General features: G+C 42.2%; 1 protein-coding gene across 1 annotated transcript in view; it reads right to left on the bottom strand.

Moving 5' to 3' along the window:
- Positions 1-714: 714 nt before the first annotated feature.
- LOC137150680 (vomeronasal type-2 receptor 26-like) overlaps positions 715-19056 on the bottom strand; it is a gene marked incomplete at its 5' end in the record, with an annotated part of 32983 nt that continues 14641 nt past the window's right edge. The window contains 3 exon segments of the mRNA XM_067544657.1: positions 715-1708; positions 13453-13579; positions 14860-15087. Of these exon segments, the coding sequence (XP_067400758.1) occupies positions 792-1708; positions 13453-13579; positions 14860-15087 (1272 nt within the window).

Genomic DNA, 19056 nt, shown 5'->3' with positions numbered 1-19056 from the left:
GAGCAGGGGGTTGGACTAGATACCTCCTGAGGTCCCTCAGATCATTAACGGCTGGGCAGGGACTCAATACAGAAGGGCTCCAATGAGAGTCAGTAACTGAGCCTGGCTTGGAAACCTGCAGATATTTATTTGCTTGAATAGAGAATGGACTGGAAAGGACCCCCCCCGGGCATTAGCTCTGAAGATCCTTGACTCCCAATTGCACTGCCAGGTACCCAAACAAGAATGGCTATTGCTCAGTTTGAAATCTGAACCCCTGTGTCTACAGAATCTCCAACATTCCCTTTTCCTGTCGCCCCCAGGAAAACACCCTTTCACTTAGCCCAGTGTCTGAGGGGTTACTAGGACCCACCAGGGCTAGCACCTCCAAGGCCTAGATGCTGAAGGGCGTACTTTGTCTCCAAAACATGGTACATTGAGCACATTGCTGGCCCCATAAGGGTTTGCGGTACAGAGTAACCCCAGAAATTACAGGAAGATTGAATTTTCCTTTTAAAGATATGTTCTAGTTCAAATTATTTTGGGGACATTCCTTGGCCTGTGATCTACAGAAGGTCAGAGTAGATGGTCACAATGATGCCTTCTGGCCGTAGGATCTATGAGTTGAGTTACTGAAAACCCAGAGCATAAGATGTCACTTAGAAACACCCACAAATTAATGATTTTTTTAAATATTCTAATAAATTTTAGCATTTGGGGCTGGCTGGGGGTCTGTAACAGACAGGGCCAAATTCACCCAGACAAAATCAGTGAGTTAAATGGAAAAATATCATCAAAAGAGCAAAATTTCATCATTCTTGGGTCCCGGATTTGGGTTTCCTGACTAGCTGCTCCCTCTTGTTCAGGTCAGGCCTCAGCACAATGATGTAGCACTTGGGGACAAAGATGCAGCCCAGTAGCCCAGCGCTGGAGGCCAAGATGGAGAAGATCTCCACAGCTACCATGTATTTCCCCTTGGTGCTCAGGTAAGTGGGGATGAAGGACACCCAGACGCTGCAGAACACCAGCATGCTGAAGGTGATGAACTTGGCCTCATTGAAAGTATCAGGCAGATTCCGGGCTAGGAAAGCAACCGTGAAGCTGACAAGGGCCAGAAAGCCTGTGTAGCCCAGGACACAGTAGAAGGCTATGTCTGAGCCCTCATTGCATTGCACTAAGATCTGTCCAGTCTCTGATTTCATGTCCAACTTGGGGAAGGGCGGAGTTGTTCCCAGCCAGACAGTGCAGATCCCAACTTGGACAAGAGAACAGGAAATGACGACAGAGCTGGCCAGTCTTTTCCCCATCCACTTCCTCATCCTGGCTCCTGGCTTTGTGGCCTTGAAGGCCAGAACCACAGTGATGGTTTTTGCCAGCACGGAAGAAACGGAGACAGAGAAGATGATACCAAAAGCTGTTTGTCGGAGAAGGCAGGTCACCTGCCCAGGCCGGCCAATGAATATCAAGGTGCAGAGGAAGCAGAGCAGGAGGGAGGTGAGAAGAATGTAGGTGAGATCCCGGTTGTTGGCCCTCACTATGGGAGTGTCCCGGTGCTTAATAAACATTCCTAGCATGCAGACTGTGAGAAGAGAAAATAAAAAAGCAAAAGAAGCCAAAACAAATCCCAAAGGTTCTTCATAGGAAAGGAAGTTTGCAGTCTTAGGGATGCATTTATCTTGGTCCCTGTTTGGATCCTGATGTTCTGGGCACATATCTCAATGATCGGCGTCTGAAAGAAACAAAATCATGTCTCCTTATCTCAAACACAACATAATGTTTCCATCACATAAATCAGTTTAGCCAGTGTCCAACCAAATTAAATAAACCATTCCCTACCTATTAGGTGATTAAGAGGGAATGACATCAGAGAAAGGGATACTCCAGTGATTATTGTGTTAAGATAGATAGATAGATAGATAGATAGATAGATAGTGTAACTCCACTTAAATCAATGAAATGATGCTGGGGATAAATTTCACCTATTCAGCTCTTACAGAAAAGATGAACCACATTGAAAATAAGTATTTACAGCTGGATATTACATAGTATGGAGGCTGGCGCAACTGAGTAAGAGAGCTTTAAACCAAGGAGTTGGGGGAGATGGTTGGGGGATGCCCAGCTAATCTCCACGCCTGATTTTAGCATTGAGAGGGAGGGAAATGAAGTAAGAAAGGACACAGAATTGGGGAGAAGAATGGACATTAAGAGGAAGGGCAGTGTAGATACTAGTCTAATAGGCAATACTGGCAGTAGAATGACTTTGCAAAATCAGGTAAGGAACGTGAGCAAAGCCAAACAGCAAAAATTAAGATGTTTGTATACCAATGCAAGGAGCCTGGGTAACAAAATGGAGCAACTAGAGTTACTGGTGAAGAAAGTGAAACCAGATATTATAGGGCTAACAGATACATGGTGGAATGGTAGTCATGACTAGTAGACAAGTATTGAAGGGTATGTGCTGTGTATACAAGAATATTAAAGGAACTAGAAAATAAAATTGCAAGCAATTAGCAAATTGCAAGCCCATTAGCAAGGATTTTTAATGAATCTGTAAACTCAGGAGCTGCACCATATGACTGGAGAATTGCTAACATAGTTCTTATTTTTAAGTAATCTGGGCAACTACAGGCCTGTTAGTTTGACCTGAGTAGTATGCAAGGATTTGGAAAAATTTTTGAAAGAGAAGGTAGTTAAGGACATCGAGAAAGGACAAGTAGTTAACAGTAAATGGTGTGGAATCAAAGAAATAAGCATTACATTTATTAATAGAATGCTTGGCCTGAAACTGATCATGGAAGGCCTGGCCTGAAGTTGTAGCCTGAAACTGAAATAGAAGGCCCAGGCTAAACCAGTAACAGAATGCCTCAACTGAAATTAGGATAAAGATGTTAAAGTCACACAGGAGGTCTCTGAACCACACCCGAGAGGCAAGTCTCTGTTATGAGCCTTAATTGAAGTCTGAACAGACTTCACCTGTTTGATAAGTACCAGTACTTGTCCCTTTGTCTTACTGGCCCCACAGAGACTCACACCATTGTATACTCAAGTGACTCATTGGGCGTCTCTGTGAGGGCACCTGGTGTGCCCACTATGCATTGTGATTGTCTACCTTGTTAAGTATAAACTGTTAATCAAATTCCACTATACGATCAACATGTAAATGAACCTAAGCAACCCCTATATAAGTCTTTTGTATCTGTTAACCAGTTGAAGTACATTTGCTCAGCATCCAGACATGCTGCTTGACTTCCCTATAGCCACCTGGGTTTTCCCTATGGCTATAGTATTCCCCATAGCTATGGTTATGTGATTGTGTGTGTCACAATTAAAGCTGCACCCGATCCAACTCTAAAATGTAGCAGTGTGATTCTTTTCCACGACAATTTGGTGCCGTGACTCGGATCTCCAAGTGCTGGACTCACCCAGGAAGGACCATGGATCGCTCCCCTTCAACCCCCTCGGCGCCATTCAAAGGTAAGAGACCTTTTAAATCTCTATTTGGGGTCTTGAAGGAGGGCTGTCCATAGGCTTCCTATTTGAGAACAGCCAAGCGAGATCCGAACTTTAAGGATCGGGGTAAGCTTTAAATTGTCTGTGTCTATCTGTTTTGTCTGTATGTAACTGAAGTGGTCACCTGGTTTATTGTGGGCTGCAGACCTTAAGTCTCCCCACTTGGTTTATTGTGATCACCTGGTTTATTGTGGGCTGCAGACATTAGGTCTCCCCCACTTGGGTTATTGTGATACTGGAAAGCGCACCAGGTACTGCGGGCTGGAGACACAAGTCTCTACCCCGGCAGGTTTTACTGCGGGCTAAAGATGAAAGGCTTTACCCCGTCAGGTACTGTGAGCTGGAGACGCAAGTCTCCACCTCGACAGGTACTGCGGGCTGGAAATGCAAGTTTCCACCCCGGCAGGTTTTACTGCGGGTCGAGGACGCTCCCCGTCAGGTACTGCAGGCTGAGGATATTAGTCCCCCTGGCAGGTTTACTGCAGGTTTTACGGGCTGAAGGACACTATTAGATCCTTACCCCGGCAGACTGCGGGCTGTGGACACTGTTAGATCCACACCCCGGCAGGTTTAGGTTTTACTGCAGGTTACACGGGTCCCGGCAGACTACGGGCTAAGGATCATGTCCTCTGCCTGGTAGGTTTTTGATTTCACTGCCAGCTGAAGGTAGAAATCTTCACCTTGGCAGGATTGGGTTCTTCCTTTCCTTCTCTTTATAAACTGAAGCTACATAGATTTATATTTTCTCTTCTGTCAGCTAAGGATGGGAATTTTCGCCTTAGCAAGTTTAAGTTTCTGTCAGTGGAGGGCTGGTTCTTCCCTGTAATAAGTTTAAGCATTTCACCCAGGAAACTTCAGAGGGTGGGAAATTAATGTGTGAGACCCGAATGATTGTGTTTAGCTAAATGAGCCGTTGACCAGGTCTTGGACTAAGGCAAGTTCTAGCCGCCCTGATTCCACCGCTAGCCTTGTTGGCAGTGACCGGTGAGAGTCAATTGCAAGGGGGCTTGCCTGAACCTAGTGACCCAACGGACAGGCGGAGTGTTTTGCAGCCGAAGAGGCTATCCCTTTCCCCTTCAATTCATGAGCTTCCTTAGATCCGTTGTCCAAATGGACTCCTGTGACTTTGGAAGACCCCTTCTGTGTCTTGTCTCCTTTCCTAACCCCCTCCCGCTAAATAAGCGTTCCATCATCGGGTTCATTTCACCCCAGCTGTGTTGCGGGCTGAATTGAAGCGGTGTGGATCCCTCAATAAGCCATTCCTGTGTATGTGTGTGAGTGTGTGTGATAAGGGGAACAGGACAATCTAGGCAAGTGTCAGGTCCCCCAAAGGGAACCCCAGTGTATTATCTAGTATGCATTAAGCTCCCTGAACTTGCAAGTTTCTAGCAAATTGGCATTCTTACACCAAGAATGACCTGGCCAGGCAATTCCCCGATGTGAAAACACTTGATTTGGATAAGATAATGCATTTAAGAAAAGTGCTAGAGTCTCCAGAATCCTGAGGGCCCCAGTTATAAAATGCATTTTTTGAATTAGTATAATAAAGCTTCAAAAAGTCACAAACTTGAAATCTCAAAGCCTCCCAGTAAAAATTAAAACAGCAATGGAAGGAGGTTTGGGTCTAACATCTGTAAGACCCCTATGAATGTTTGTCTGTCTCTATCTCTGTCTGTGTATGCCTATCAGAATGTGTGAGTGTGAATGAAGGTACCGATTGAAACATGTGTCTCTGTTGTTGATACAGTATTAATGCTGTTTTCTTGAGTGTTACATTGGTAATACTGTTTCCCTAAGTAAAGAACTATATTAAGGTTGTTACAGTGTTAATACTTTTCCTATTAATACTATTTACTAGGTTTCTGTATTCCCAATAAAGGTGGCTTGTTGCCTTATCCCCTAGAAGGAAAATAGATCCTGTGATATTTGCTATTTGGGTAATATTAAAAATGTAAGGGGAGAACAGTAAGCATGCCATTGTTGTTGTGAATACCGGGGGTGCACACCCAAGGAAACTTTGTCAGTTTCAACAGCGCAAGGAGTCTGTGTGGGGGGCTGTTGAAATCCCTATTTGTCAGTTTCAGCAGCACAAGCTAGAGTGCTTGCCTGTTGAATCCCCTACTTGTAAATTTCAACAATGCAGGAGCCTGCCTGCCTACTGAAAAACTTAAAACCAGGCTTAGTAACTGTCCCAGATCAAAAGCACATTAGAAATCCACTGTGCAATTAACAAAGTATTCTTGCAGCACCAGGCAGCTGCACTGCCAGGGTTGTCACATTTGAATGAGTTTGGGAAACTGGGTGACAATGTCTTAAGAATTGCCCCAGGGTGCTTCAATGATGTCCTCAAGGGGAGGAAAAGATCATTACATTTCTAAAGGACAAAAACATGCAAAGGTTCAGAAACCTATGGTAAAAGATGGATGGATGGGTATGTGTAAAAGACAGTTTGTTGTGGTGGTCTGGTCAGACTAAAGAAAAGCTAGGAAAAAGAGTTGTGATACTTTACTGTAAAAAGAAAAGCTAGAAAAAGGCAAATCTGAACTATAAATTGAAGAAACTCCAAACTGAGAACAGTGCTTTAAGGGTTAAACTGAAAGAGTGTAACTCCTCTGCACATCACAGTACTGCTATCATGCAACAGGAGGAATACACTGATTTTAAATGGAAAACAGCTCAGCATGTTCATAAGTATACTCCTCTCAGTACAGAGGAAATAAGGGGCTTATTAAGAATCTCCCAGATATAAAGCCCAAAGACCCAAACTTGATGTTTTGGAAATAAATGTGTGTGTAAAGCAAGATAAGCCTGCTGCCAAGAATTGTAAGCAAAAGCAGGAAAAGAGTAAAAGATTAACCCTATAAAAAAGCTGGAGGAAATGAAACAGTTAAAAGTTGTAAAATTGTTATAGAAAAATAAATTCTTGGTTTTGTTGCAGCCATTCTGAAGGAAAATGGGCCCTTCTCCTACAGGAATGGTCTGTAAATAAACCTAACTGAAATTAGTCAAATATGGGTGATTTAGTTTAAATCATTAACTGGAGAAAAAAAAAAAAAAAAAAAAAAGGATTTCCATTGGAACTTAACTGCCTCCAAATGCATAAAAGGAAATGTAATTTGTGTACAAATGTATATTCTAAGCAATAATTCACCGCCCCCCCCAAGGGGTAGAAAAAGTGTTCTTTTATCTTTCAGGACTATGGAAAAAAGACTGGTACCAGTAAAACAGCTGAGAACAAAACCATGGATCTAGTGTTGCAACAAGGGTTGTGTTGTGTGTTTATGTTTTGTCTTGATTACTAACATTGTTATGTTGTGTTGTGTTTTATATTTTGTCTTGTTACTATTATTATTGTGTTTGGTATTGAAGGTACGGCATTAAGCAGAAAGGAATCAGGAAGCACTGTAAATCAATGAAGTTAGTAGGAAAAGAGATCCTGAAATTAAATGTTTTTGGTACCAATTAAAGAATGTGATTTTAAATTTCAAGTGCCTACATTCACTAGTAGCCTTGTTACAAATTCTGATCATAGAGGTGCCAAAGCCCTCACTTCCTAATTGCAAAAGGAACTGTTGGCACAGGTACCTCAAATTCTAATTTGTGCAAGATCTGCAAGCAGTTTATGCTGCAGTTTTTCTGTCATCCCTAATCTGGCTACTAATTTGTCATGCTTTCCTGCAGCTGCTATCTATTTGTTGGGCTTTCCTATCTATCCCAATCCCCAATCTAAGCAAATTTTTGTTGTTGTTGTTTGCCTTCGCTTCCTACTACTCGCAACCAAACAACAAGCCTTTTTGAAATGGCAGGGTATGGTAGACAATGAATCTTAAAGTTTGCTTCACTTGTAAAATCCCTGCAGAACCTAACCTGAATTCAGTCACTGAGCTACTTATCTAATCATCCGAGGCTGTCTTATCTCTTTACTTTTTGAGTTTTGCTGTGAGAAGGGAGTTTTCCCACCCCAACTCAACTCCTCAGAGATCACATTACAGCAAGCAGTCTGTCTCCCCTCCCCGCTTTCACTCCATGACTACAGCAGCCATCTAACTCTAGGCAAACTGAGTATGAAAGGCTTTTTCCTTTCAGCCCTAATGCTCTGTAAACTTAGATCTAACCAGTTAAAGGTGATGTATACCTTTTATTCTTCTGTGAAACTAGTACTGCTTAAAATGAATTTGACTGTTTTACAAGAGTGCCTGTACATCCTAATTTGCAGAACCAGCTGCACTGCCAAATGGAATGGGCACAAAGTCATGGTTATTGTGCCTCAAAGTGTCAAATTAGATATTTGCAAGAATTGCCCACCAGCAATCTATGGAGGTAGTTTGGAAAGTAAGTCCCTTACCAAAATTGGCCATAGGATCCTTTGGGTTATCCTGGGTTATAAGTCAGTGGGCTGGGAGAGAGAAAACTATTGGATACCAGGGGCTGTAGTGCATGTAAACCCCATAAATGGGTCTGCCTATCCATACCTTCCTCCATAGAACCATGCAACAGAACTGCCACAGTGGAAAAATGTATTTGGAATAATTTAGAAAAATGACACAAAAAGTCCTATACAAAGAGCGGTGTATTTGTGTAACATCATGAAAAAAATGAGAGTACTAGCAAACCCCTGTAAATAAATGCCAATGCAATGTAAGTGTTCTGTATACCACAAATCCAAGGGGACAGTACACCTCTCACTGCCAGTCTAACAAAGCTTACTGCATATCATGGGTATAATGTTTGTACTGGATGGTCCCCCACCTCTTCAGGGATAATGTCTATTATACTTCACTCATTGTTAATTGTTTTAGTTAAGTTGTATTTGGTTAAGTTAGCATATGTGCCATGTGCTATTAAATAAGAAATATACGCTAAGTTAGAAGCCACAAGTCCATAGGGTAAGCCCAGCAGACCCCTACACTGTTATATTGTAATATCTTGCATACCTTGCCCGTGCGACTCACTCTGTGTCTCACACGAGCCAAGGGGGGATGTCGGATGTTATCATGATTTGATTTCATCGTGTGATTTCATGATTTTTGGTGGTTTGATTTTTTTGATTTTGTGTCATCATGATTTGATTTGATCATGATTGGGTTGCCCCGAAGTTTTCCTGTTTTCTTTTTCCTGAATCTTTCCCTATTTGCCTAGCGTCCCTTTGTGAATTTCACCCCCTCCATGGGGACCCTTTGTGAACTTGCAAATGGATTTTGTCCAAATGCCTATTTTGAATATGTGTTAATCATCATTGATATGTTTTCAAGTATGGGTAAAAGCATGTTCTTGTAAGCAAGCAGATGTGAGTAGCTGTTGCCAAGAAACTATTGAAAGAATTTATACCTAGGTTTGGGTTACCCCTCATCCTGGACAGCGATAAAGAAACCCACTCCACAGAACAAGTCATTCAAAACCTATGTGCAGAAACCAGCTTAAAGTGGCCAAATGGCTTACCCATGGCTCTCATGTATCTTAGAAATACTGTCAACAGAAAACGGACTACCTCCACATGAGATCCTTATGGCCAGATCCATGAGATCACCCCTAGACTCACAAGGATTGGATCTGCACTTAACTGATGATGTGATACTGAACTATTGTAAATTATTAATGAAGTGTGTTAAGTCTATCTACTCACAGGTTCAAGAAGCCCTTCCAGCACCTGCAACAGAACTGTACCACTCCCTCCAATCTGGCAATTGGGTCTGTGTAAAGGTCCACCAACAACAGAATGTGTTGCAACCTCGGTGTAAAGGACCTTATTTAGTGCTGCTAACCACTAACACTGCGGTGCAATATCAAAGATACCTTAACTGGATTCATGCTTCAATTGTAAGCAGACTCTACCGTCAAAAGAAGAAAACAACCAAGAAACCCAGCAATTAATGGACATTTTGTTTTGCTGTGAAAGTTCAAAACCCTCCAAGAAGACCTTACATTCTAACTGTCTTGACTGCCTGTTAATCTCGTTTGGTGTAATGCAACCTGAATATGTACATAGTTCTAATGTTTTGCCTTATAATAATGTATAACCATGCATTATCCCAATCTCTCCTCGAAGACCATGCCTGTAGTTTTGGGTATGATTGTCCAAGCAGACAACCGCCTCCCTTGCCTCCCCGTAGCATGCCCAGTGGATAAGGCATCGGACCAACCTGGAGCCTGGGCCTCCTGGACCGATGCCCCACTGGTCAGTGTGCGGGAAGGGTAGGTGCCTGGACCACTCTTTAGATGAGAGTGAGGGTGTGTGGAAGTACAATTTATAGCAGGACAAGTGCTTGAACCTGAACTACAGAAAATGGCTCTGTGGAACAGGCAAACCTAAGTGTGTTTAGCAAATGTTTTGTTTCAATTTTGTTGTAATTCCCCCAGTAGTAATGGATAAGAGAGGCCACAGATGCTTATGCCCTTTCAAATCAAAGTCTTTTTATGTTGTACTGGAAGTACAAAAGGGAGGATTGTGGAATCAAAGAAATAAGCATTACATTTATTAATAGAATGCTTGGCCTGAAACTGATCATGGAAGGCCTGGCCTGAAGTTGTAGCCTGAAACTGAAATAGAAGGCCCAGGCTAAACCAGTAACAGAATGCCTCAACTGAAATTAGGATAAAGATGTTAAAGTCACACAGGAGGTCTCTGAACCATACCCGAGAGGCAAGTCTCTATTATGAGCCTTAATTGAAGTCTGAACAGACTTCACCTGTTTGATAAGTACCAGTACTTGTCCCTTTGTCTTACTGGCCCCACAGAGACTCACACCATTGTATACTCAAGTGACTCATTGGGCGTCTCTGTGAGGGCACCTGGTGTGCCCACTATGCATTGAGATTGTCTACCTTGTTAAGTATAAACTGTTAATCAAATTCCACTATACGATCAACATGTAAATGAACCTAAGCAACCCCTATATAAGTCTTTTGTATCTGTTAACCAGTTGAAGTACATTTGCTCAGCATCCAGACATGCTGCTTGACTTCCCTATAGCCACCTGGGTTTTCCCTATGGCTATAGCATTCCCCATAGCTATGGTTATGTGATTGTATGTGTCACAATTAAAGCTGCACCCGATCCAACTCTAAAATGTAGCAGTGTGATTCTTTTCCACGACAATGGGATAAAATAAAACTTAGCTTTACAAAAGGTAGATCATGCCAGACCAACCGGATCTACTTTTTTGAGAAGATAACAGATGTTTTAGACAAAGAGAATGCAGTGGATCGATCTAATTTACCTAATTTACTTTTCAGTGAGGTATTTGATACAGTTCCACATGGGGAATTATTAGTTAAATTGGAAAACATGGGGATTAATATGAAAATTGAAAGATGGATAAGGAACTGGTTAAAAGGGAGACTACAATGGGTCATACTAAAAGGTGTTCAGGGATCGGTTTTGGGACCATTTTTATTTAACCTTTTTATTATTGATCTTGGCCCAAAAAGTGGGAATGTACTAATAAAGTTTGTGGGTGACACAAAGTTGGGAGGTGTTGCCAATACAGAGCAGAATCGGGATATTATACAGGAAGATCTGGATGACCTTGTAAACTGGAGTAATAGAAATAGTATGAAATTAAATAGTGAAAAGTGCAAAGTCATGCATTTGGGGACTAATAACAAGAATTTCTGCTGTAAGCTGTGGTCACATCACTTGTAAGTAACAGAGGAGGAGAAGGACCTGGGCGTATTGGTTGATCACAGGATGACTATGAGCCACCAATGTGCTGTGGCCGTGAAAAAACCTAATTTGGTCCTTGAATGCATCAGAAGAGATATTTCCAGTAGAGATAGGGAGGTGTTAGTACTGTTATACAAGGTGCTGGTCAGACCTCATCTGGAATACTGGGTGCAGTTCTGGTCCCCCAAGTTTAAGAATTATGAATTCAAACTGGAACAGGTGCAGGGAAGAGCTGCTAGGATGATCCGTGGAATGGAAAACCTGCCTTATGAGAGGAGACTCAAAGAGCTTGGCTTGTTTAGCCTAGCCACAAGAATGTTGAGGGGAGATATGATTGCTTTCTATGAATACATCAGAGGAATAAATACCAGGGAGGGAGAGGAATTATTTAAGTTCAGTGGCAATGATCAACAAAAATTAATGGATATAAACTGGCCATCAGGAAGTTTAAACTTGAAATTAGACACAGGTTGCTAACCATCAGAGGAGTGAAATAGTCTTTCAAGGGGAACAGTGGGGGCAAAAATCCTAGTTGGCTTCAAAACTGAGCTTGATAAATTGATGGAGGGGATGGTATGATGGTTTGGCAATTGACTGATCTTTGACTGTTGGTGGTAGATATGCCAATGGCCTGTGAAGAGGTGTTAGATGGGGTGGGTTCTGAGTTACTACAGAGAATTCTTTCTTGGGTGTCTGGCCGGTGAGTCTTGCCCACATGCTCAGGAATTAACTGATGGCCATATTTCGGATCGGGAAGGAATTTTTCCCCAGGGCAGATTGGCAAAGGATCTGGTGGTTTTCACCTTCCTCTGTAGCATGGGGCACAGCTCACTTGCTGGTAAATTCTCTGTATCTTAAAGTCTTTAAACCATGATTTGAGGACATCAATAACTCAGTCAGAGGTTAGAGGTTTATTACAGGAGTGGGTGGGTGAGGTTCTGTTGCCTGCGTTGTGCAGGACGTGAGACTAGATTACCATATCGGTCCCTTCTGACCTTAGAGTCAGTGAGTCTATATATATTCAAAATGCAAGATGTATACATTCAAGTTGCAATTATCTGATATCAGAAAACCTGCCTGTTTTGATTTAACAATACCATGGGTTGCACCATGTTGTTTCTGTTTGCTGATGGGATGAGTGGAACTCTTAGAATCACATTAGTGTTGTGAATATTCAGGATTGTCTATTCAAAACTCCTTTTTAGCAGCAATTCTAAAATATTGGATTAAAATTTGCTGTTTCCATGATCCTTTCTGCCAATGCATTTATTTTTTGGGAAAGCAAACCCTGAAGGGAAATGACCAGAGTCATAGCAAAATGTATTCCCAGGTAGAGGTAGTCAGATATTTTCCATCAGAATCTTTTTAAATGGAAAATCTGTTTTCCACAAACTTGAAATATCCCATAGGAAAATGTTAATTTAGCCTAAATGTTCAATTTACCATAAATTTTCTGGTTCCCAGACTGGACTACATCTTCCACGATCCACCATGGATATGTGACTTCTATGGCAGCTGAGTGTGGTGCATCATGGGAAATAAGAGTCCAACAAGGCAGCCTGACACATGGGATAGCATGGGGATATAAGTCATCTAAACTATAATGCCTATGAGGTACCAGGAGAATGGAGAGATTAATATGGTCTCCAAGCAAAATGAAATATTTCATTTCAGGTTACTTTGACTTTTTTTTTAATTCAATTTTTCATTATGTTTTTATATTTAAACTCTTTTGTCCCAATTTTCCACTGGAGAGAAATTCAGATTTTTTAATCAAGTCTATTCACAGGTAATTCTGTGTGCAGTTCCCCAAGACTTCCCCTTTTTTAGGGGTAGGGTGACCAGATAGCAAGTGTGAAAAATCACGGGTGGAGAGCAATAAGCACCTATATATGAAAAAAACCCAAATATTGGGACTGTCCCTATAAAATCAGGACATCTGGTCATCCTATTAAGGGGTGATAATTCTATGTTGAAATCATACACGTAGAGAAGTTAGGTACAAATCTAAAATACACTTTCAGGAAGGTTGCAATGTCAGATGAGTTTATTTTTTAACATCCAGACCTTTAACACACAAGCACCAAAACCAGGCAGAGACAAAACAGGATGCTCCCTAAAGCAGAGAGGAAGAATTCCTGCCTCCTTACTGCAGACCAACTCCTAGCAGACTAACTAAGAACTCACACTTCCTTACAGCAGCACCAGGATCAGGGCTAACTCCCCTCCCACCTTAAAGTGATAGCTTGCAATTCCAACACGGTCTTCAATACATCACAAATTCCTCTGGAGACACCTACCTGTCTGGTTGGAAATGGTCCCTTCCGGGCATGGAGCACAGTTATAGCAGCAAGGCGGCTGCCCCTCGCGAACTGTTCTAAAGTATCCAGGACGGCAGCTCTCGGTGCACACAGACCGTGGTGTTGTCTGAACAGAAATAATAGGAGTGGGTTAACAACAGTAGGACATACAATTATTGTAGGGTTTTGTCGCACTGACAGGCAGCTCTGAAATTTCAATGGTTTGGTGACATGATATAGTGTTTGAACTGAGCAGTCTTCATGTAAAGATCTCAGAGCACTTCACAGATGATAGGAAAAAATCATCATCCTCATATTACACAGAGTGAAACTGAGGTTTAGGGAGATGAAGCCAGCTTGCCTGACTTTCACTCCTGGACCTTACTCAGGTCTAGCAGAGCCAGAACCACTTCCTTCCCGAGAAGGCAACAGAGTCCAACTCTCCTAACTTCCAATCAGAACCACTAGTGATTGGTACATATTACCTCTCATAATTATTACTTTTGGTAATGATCAATGGTTGCAGGCTTCTGTGGTGATGCTGGCATGGATAAGAGCATCTGATACAGATGAGGAGGAAAATTAGGCACAAAATTAGAGACCAAATATTGGGAAACATTATAATTGTATGCAACTACATTCTTCCTAAATTAGCTTTTATGTTCGTGAATCTGGGTTCAATCTTGCAAGGTTCTGAAAATCCTTGTGTAGATGAGCATGATCAAGCCCCACTGATTTCAACAAGAAATGAGGAATTATAGCCTTTTATTTAATCAATCACCTCGATGCTATGGCTGAGATTTTCAAAGCTACCCAAGAGATCTTATTAATTTTAATGGGAGCTGAGAGGCCAAATTCCCTAGCTTACTATCCTACGTTTTGAATAAAGCTGGTCAGATTTTTTTTTTCTAGGGGGAGGGTTTCACAAAAATTTTTGATGAAGTTGTGATTTGCACATAAACCCCAAATCGGAAAACTAAAGAATTTTGAAAAACGTCTGAAAACTTAAAATGTTGCCGTTTTCATCTGCACATTATTGGTGGTTGGGAAAGCAGATGCTATCCGTGAACATTTTTGTTTTATTGAAAACCCAATTTTTCCTAGAAAGAAAGAAAGAAAGAAAGAAAGCTGTTCCAGAATTTTTTTTTACCAGCTCTACTTCTAAATATACTTTCACCCATTCTGAGTATGATCAGGGAACTCTGACCTTATACAGAGGAAGATGGCAAGTGTCACATTATATTTCTGGTCCTTTAAATTCCTCCTGCACCAGAGGTGTATCTCTGTTACAGGAGATCAGGGTTACCCAATGGGATTCACTCTGCCAGGGAAGAGGAATCTCCAACAGCCAGGACAGTAACACTCCCCTGTTCCCCTGTGACATTGCAACCTGCAGTGATGCCCCACCTGATTGAACCTGCTGTTCCAAACGATGGCCCCCTCGTTAATAGTGAACTCTTGGCCTACAGGGGCCCATGCATCCACATGGCCCACTTTTACTCTGATGAAGGAATCGTTGGGGAAGACAATCCAGTTTAAAATATCGTATCCAGCTGATGATTCACCGTTCTCATCAAAATACACTTCGTCCCCAGCACTGTTGTTAAATCGAATATTTTTCAAAAAAGGATGGAGCTAGATTGAAAGAGAAATTGGCAGAAGTTATAAAATGCGATAAATGACTGCCAATGTGCTGAATCCATCAAAATGCAACTCACAAACTCCTGTTTTCGGAAGCTTATGTTTTCTATTTTCTCTGGGACAGAGTGACTTTATAAATGAAGCTATTTCTGAACTAAAACACTCTGAAAACTGAGAGGTTTCTCATTTTGAAAAGGGATCACTGTGCTTTTTGTGTTCTCCAGGGAACTAAGAAACTCCTTATTTTTAAGAGTTCAAGTTTTTTATGTGGATCTGGTCAGAAAATGGGATTATTTTTCCCCATGGACAATTTTGATTTTTTATTAAAAATCTCCAAATCGTTAAAAAAAAAAAATTGGCTGAAAATTGTCTAAACTGAACAGTGTCAGTGGACACATTCCGAAAACCAACTTTTTTTTCAATTTTTGGTTGACATTTTTCAGTTTGGGAATTTTCGGTTTTCCAATAGAATCAGGGAAATTTTAGACAAAAGCACACACTGTCCACAAAAAATGTTACTTAGTCACAAAAACAATTTTCTGTTGAAATAAAAAAAGTTGCAAATGAACATTTTTGACCAGCCTTCTCATTATGTACTTAAGGCCAGATTTTTAAAAATATTTAGTCACCTAGTGAGATTTTCAAAAGCAGCTAGGTGCCTAACATTCAGTGGCATGTAGGTGCTTGTAAAAGGCACCTAGTTACTTTTGAAAATACCACCAGGCACCTAAATACCTTTAAAAATCTGGCCCTCAGTCCTGACTTGAGAAGCAATTCATAGAGAACATTCAGAATGATTTCTTAAGTGCTTGGGAAGCCCCAGGCACATAGTGAGCACTTCTGCAAATAAATCTCAGAATCATAAAAAATATGGGTTGGAAGGGACCTCAGGAGGTCATCAAATCCAACGCCCCTGCTCAAAGCAGGACCAACCCCAACTAAATCATCCCAGACAGGGCTTTGTCAAGCCATGCCTTATAAACGTCTAAGGACGGAGATTCCACCACCTCCCTAGGTAACCCATTCCAGTGCTTCACCACCCTCCTAGGGAAAAAGTTTTCCCTAATATCCAACCTACACCTCCCCCACTGCAACTTGAGACCATTGCTCCTAGTTCCACCATCTGCCACCAGTGAGAACAACCTAGTTCCATCCTCTTTGGTACCCCCCTTCGAGCTTTGATGCAAAATATATATGCTGAAAAATCAGCCTCATTAGATTCCCACTTACAATAGTTTCTTCCCAGTCAGACTCCACTGGCTTATGTAGAATTGCTCCTGATCTGTACTGGTATATGTGATAACAATAATAAATAAATAATGTAAATTTGATGAAATATCCTACCGAAAATGTTGACACTCACGAAACAGTAAATCTTGGTGGCACATTAATTATGAAGTTCTATAAGGAGAGACGTTACCTCCCATGGCTGGATAGTCTGAAGCTCCGGCAGATATCCCTTCCCCATGGCTTCCTTTTTGGATTTGCATGAGTACAGGTCATGTAGGGCATGGGCCACCGCATAGACACCGTTGTAGATACTGTAGCTCTGGCCTGACATTTTCATTTCAAAATCAGAACCAGGCAGGCTTGCCAGTTCCTCCTTTCCTGAGCAATTTCTCCCTCCACTTATGCTCAGGCCAACAGACGGAATTGAACAATTGAATACATTGTGCCAAAACCGCTGAATAAAAATATCTCCTTGGGGTCGGTAAGGGTTGAGGGTCCGGAGGAAATCTTGGAATCCTGGTACCTCCTTTGTGTGTACTGCAAAGGACAAGGCACCATGAAAGGGTCTTAAAGTCCACCTATTCATAGCGATGTACGAAGTGAAATCCCACTGAGCTGTTGTGATCCAAACCTTCCCTATTCGTGTTGGTGCTGAGTGATAGTTTACATGTAAAAACAATTTTAAACCTAATAGAGAATCTGTATCGCCATAGACAACAATCACCTCGGCCTTTGCCTGGGAGATACTGGATTGTAACTTAATTGTTTGCTTCCTGAAGACCTGGACCATGGAAGGAGAAGGCATATGAGGGGCCTGTTCTGTGAAGGCAACACAGATACTATTCTTAGTGAGCAACGGCTTCAAAGTCTGCACAAAGTTTTCTCCACTGTCATCGTCCGAAACGATGAGGCCAACACAGGTCCATTGTAAATGTAGCATTAACCGGATCAGTCCCAGAGATTGAGGCACCTCATTTGGGACCATCCGGTAGAAAGAAGGGAACTGGAATTTATCACTCAGCATGGCATTGAATGAGCCATAACTGATCTGAAAGAGAAAATACGTTGATTTTTAGATTTCGGTGAAAACTAGAGTTGATTAGATAACGTTTTCCTTTTTTTGTGGAAAATTTCTATACAAACGAAAGAGCATTTTCTTGACTAACTCAAACCCAAAACTTTTCAGTCACCAGAAACTGAAATTTTCATCCAAAACCAAAACAATAAACAAACAATTCAGCCAAAAAGCAAAATATTTTCAGCTTTTAGGTTTCTGTGATCTCAGTGAAAACCTGAAAATGTTCAAGGAAAGCAGACACTGGCTTTGAAAGCTTTCATTTAACCCCAAACCCAATTTTCTGTCCCAAAAGCAAACCAAACGAAAAATGTTTCAACAGAAAATTGACAGCTAGCCCTTCTGAAAACTTTTAATAATTTCCCACTAATAAAGTAAAGGAGATCACTGGCTGGAATGTTCCCAGGTATACTACCTTGGGGACACATTCAGAAAAGGTGACTTTTTAACCGGTAAATGTAAGTGTTTGCACCAGAAACATGTTTCTAAGAGTTACAGTCATGCAAGCAGTGAACCCATAAATCCAATCCAAAGTAACATAACTTGAATTTTAATACAGTGGCCCACCGAGTCAGATTAAATATATTTTAAGTACCAGTAATACAAAAAACATACAGTCCTACATTCAATAAGACATTAGCTTAGAGCAGAGGTCCCCAGATTGCGGGGGGCCTTTGGGGGGGCACGATGGGGCCTGGGCCAGTCACCACAGCGGCGGAGAGGAAGCACCAGCCAGCCGTACATTGCTCCTCTCTATGCTCCAGCCCCATCCCCCAGCTGCAACCCAAGCCTCAGCTCCTGCCTGTGGCCCATACCCTGGCCCCGCTCCTGGCCACAGCCTGCGTCAGTGCTCCACATACCGGCCCTGTGGCTCTGTTCTTGGCCCTGGGCCCTGTGGCCCCATTCCTGGCTTGGGGACCTGGCTCCTGATCCCATTCCCTGCCTCAGGCCCCATGGCTGCAGCTCCAGCCTCCACTCCAGCCCCAGCTATAGCTTGGGCCCCGGCTCTCAGCCCCTGACTGTGGCTTTGGCCCTGGTTCTCAACTGTGGCTCCTGAGGAGGGTGTGGACCTGGTAAGGGGTGGTGTGACCCCCAAAGCTGGAGGACCACTGGCCTACGTAGTCAGCATAAGGCTTTGAAGTCTATGAGCTTTAGCACAAGTGAGTTACCCAACAGTGACCCTGAGTTATTGGGGAACCAGGAATATTACATTTAGGGTTTTGGAGGTGGGGGAGGTGTATAAAATGATACCAGGTAACTGCAGGAATAGGCTCTCACTCCAGCTCTTCTATATTTTAGGATAGGAACATCTGCAAACTTGCCTGGGCAATGAATTGACATAGATGGCAATAAGTTGAGATAAAAAATCTACTGGCCTATAGGATAAAGACAACCCCACGTTAATAGGGTGAAGAAATCAGTAGTGGGCAAAGGAGGCTGGGTGTTTAGATGAATATTTCTGGTAGTCACCAGGCCCTATAACAGTCCGGGCCACCATTTAAACCTAAAGATCTTGACCATCAGATGTGCCAGAGGCAGGGTAGGCCTCTTGTAGATCTTCTCTTCCACCACTAGGTCTCCATGACCAGGGAGTGAGTATCCATAAGGCATGCCGCCTTAATTCTCCACCGCAGCTACTTTCACGTTGGGGTTGGAAC

Source organism: Emydura macquarii, unplaced genomic scaffold (assembly GCF_026122565.2).
Source record: "Emydura macquarii macquarii isolate MOO-44397 ecotype Brisbane River unplaced genomic scaffold, CSIRO-AGI_Emac_v2 contig_1008, whole genome shotgun sequence".
Classification (NCBI taxonomy): Eukaryota; Metazoa; Chordata; order Testudines; family Chelidae; genus Emydura; species Emydura macquarii.
The sequence above is the reverse complement of the archived record's forward strand: the minus strand, read 5'-3'. Positions and strand labels throughout refer to the sequence as shown.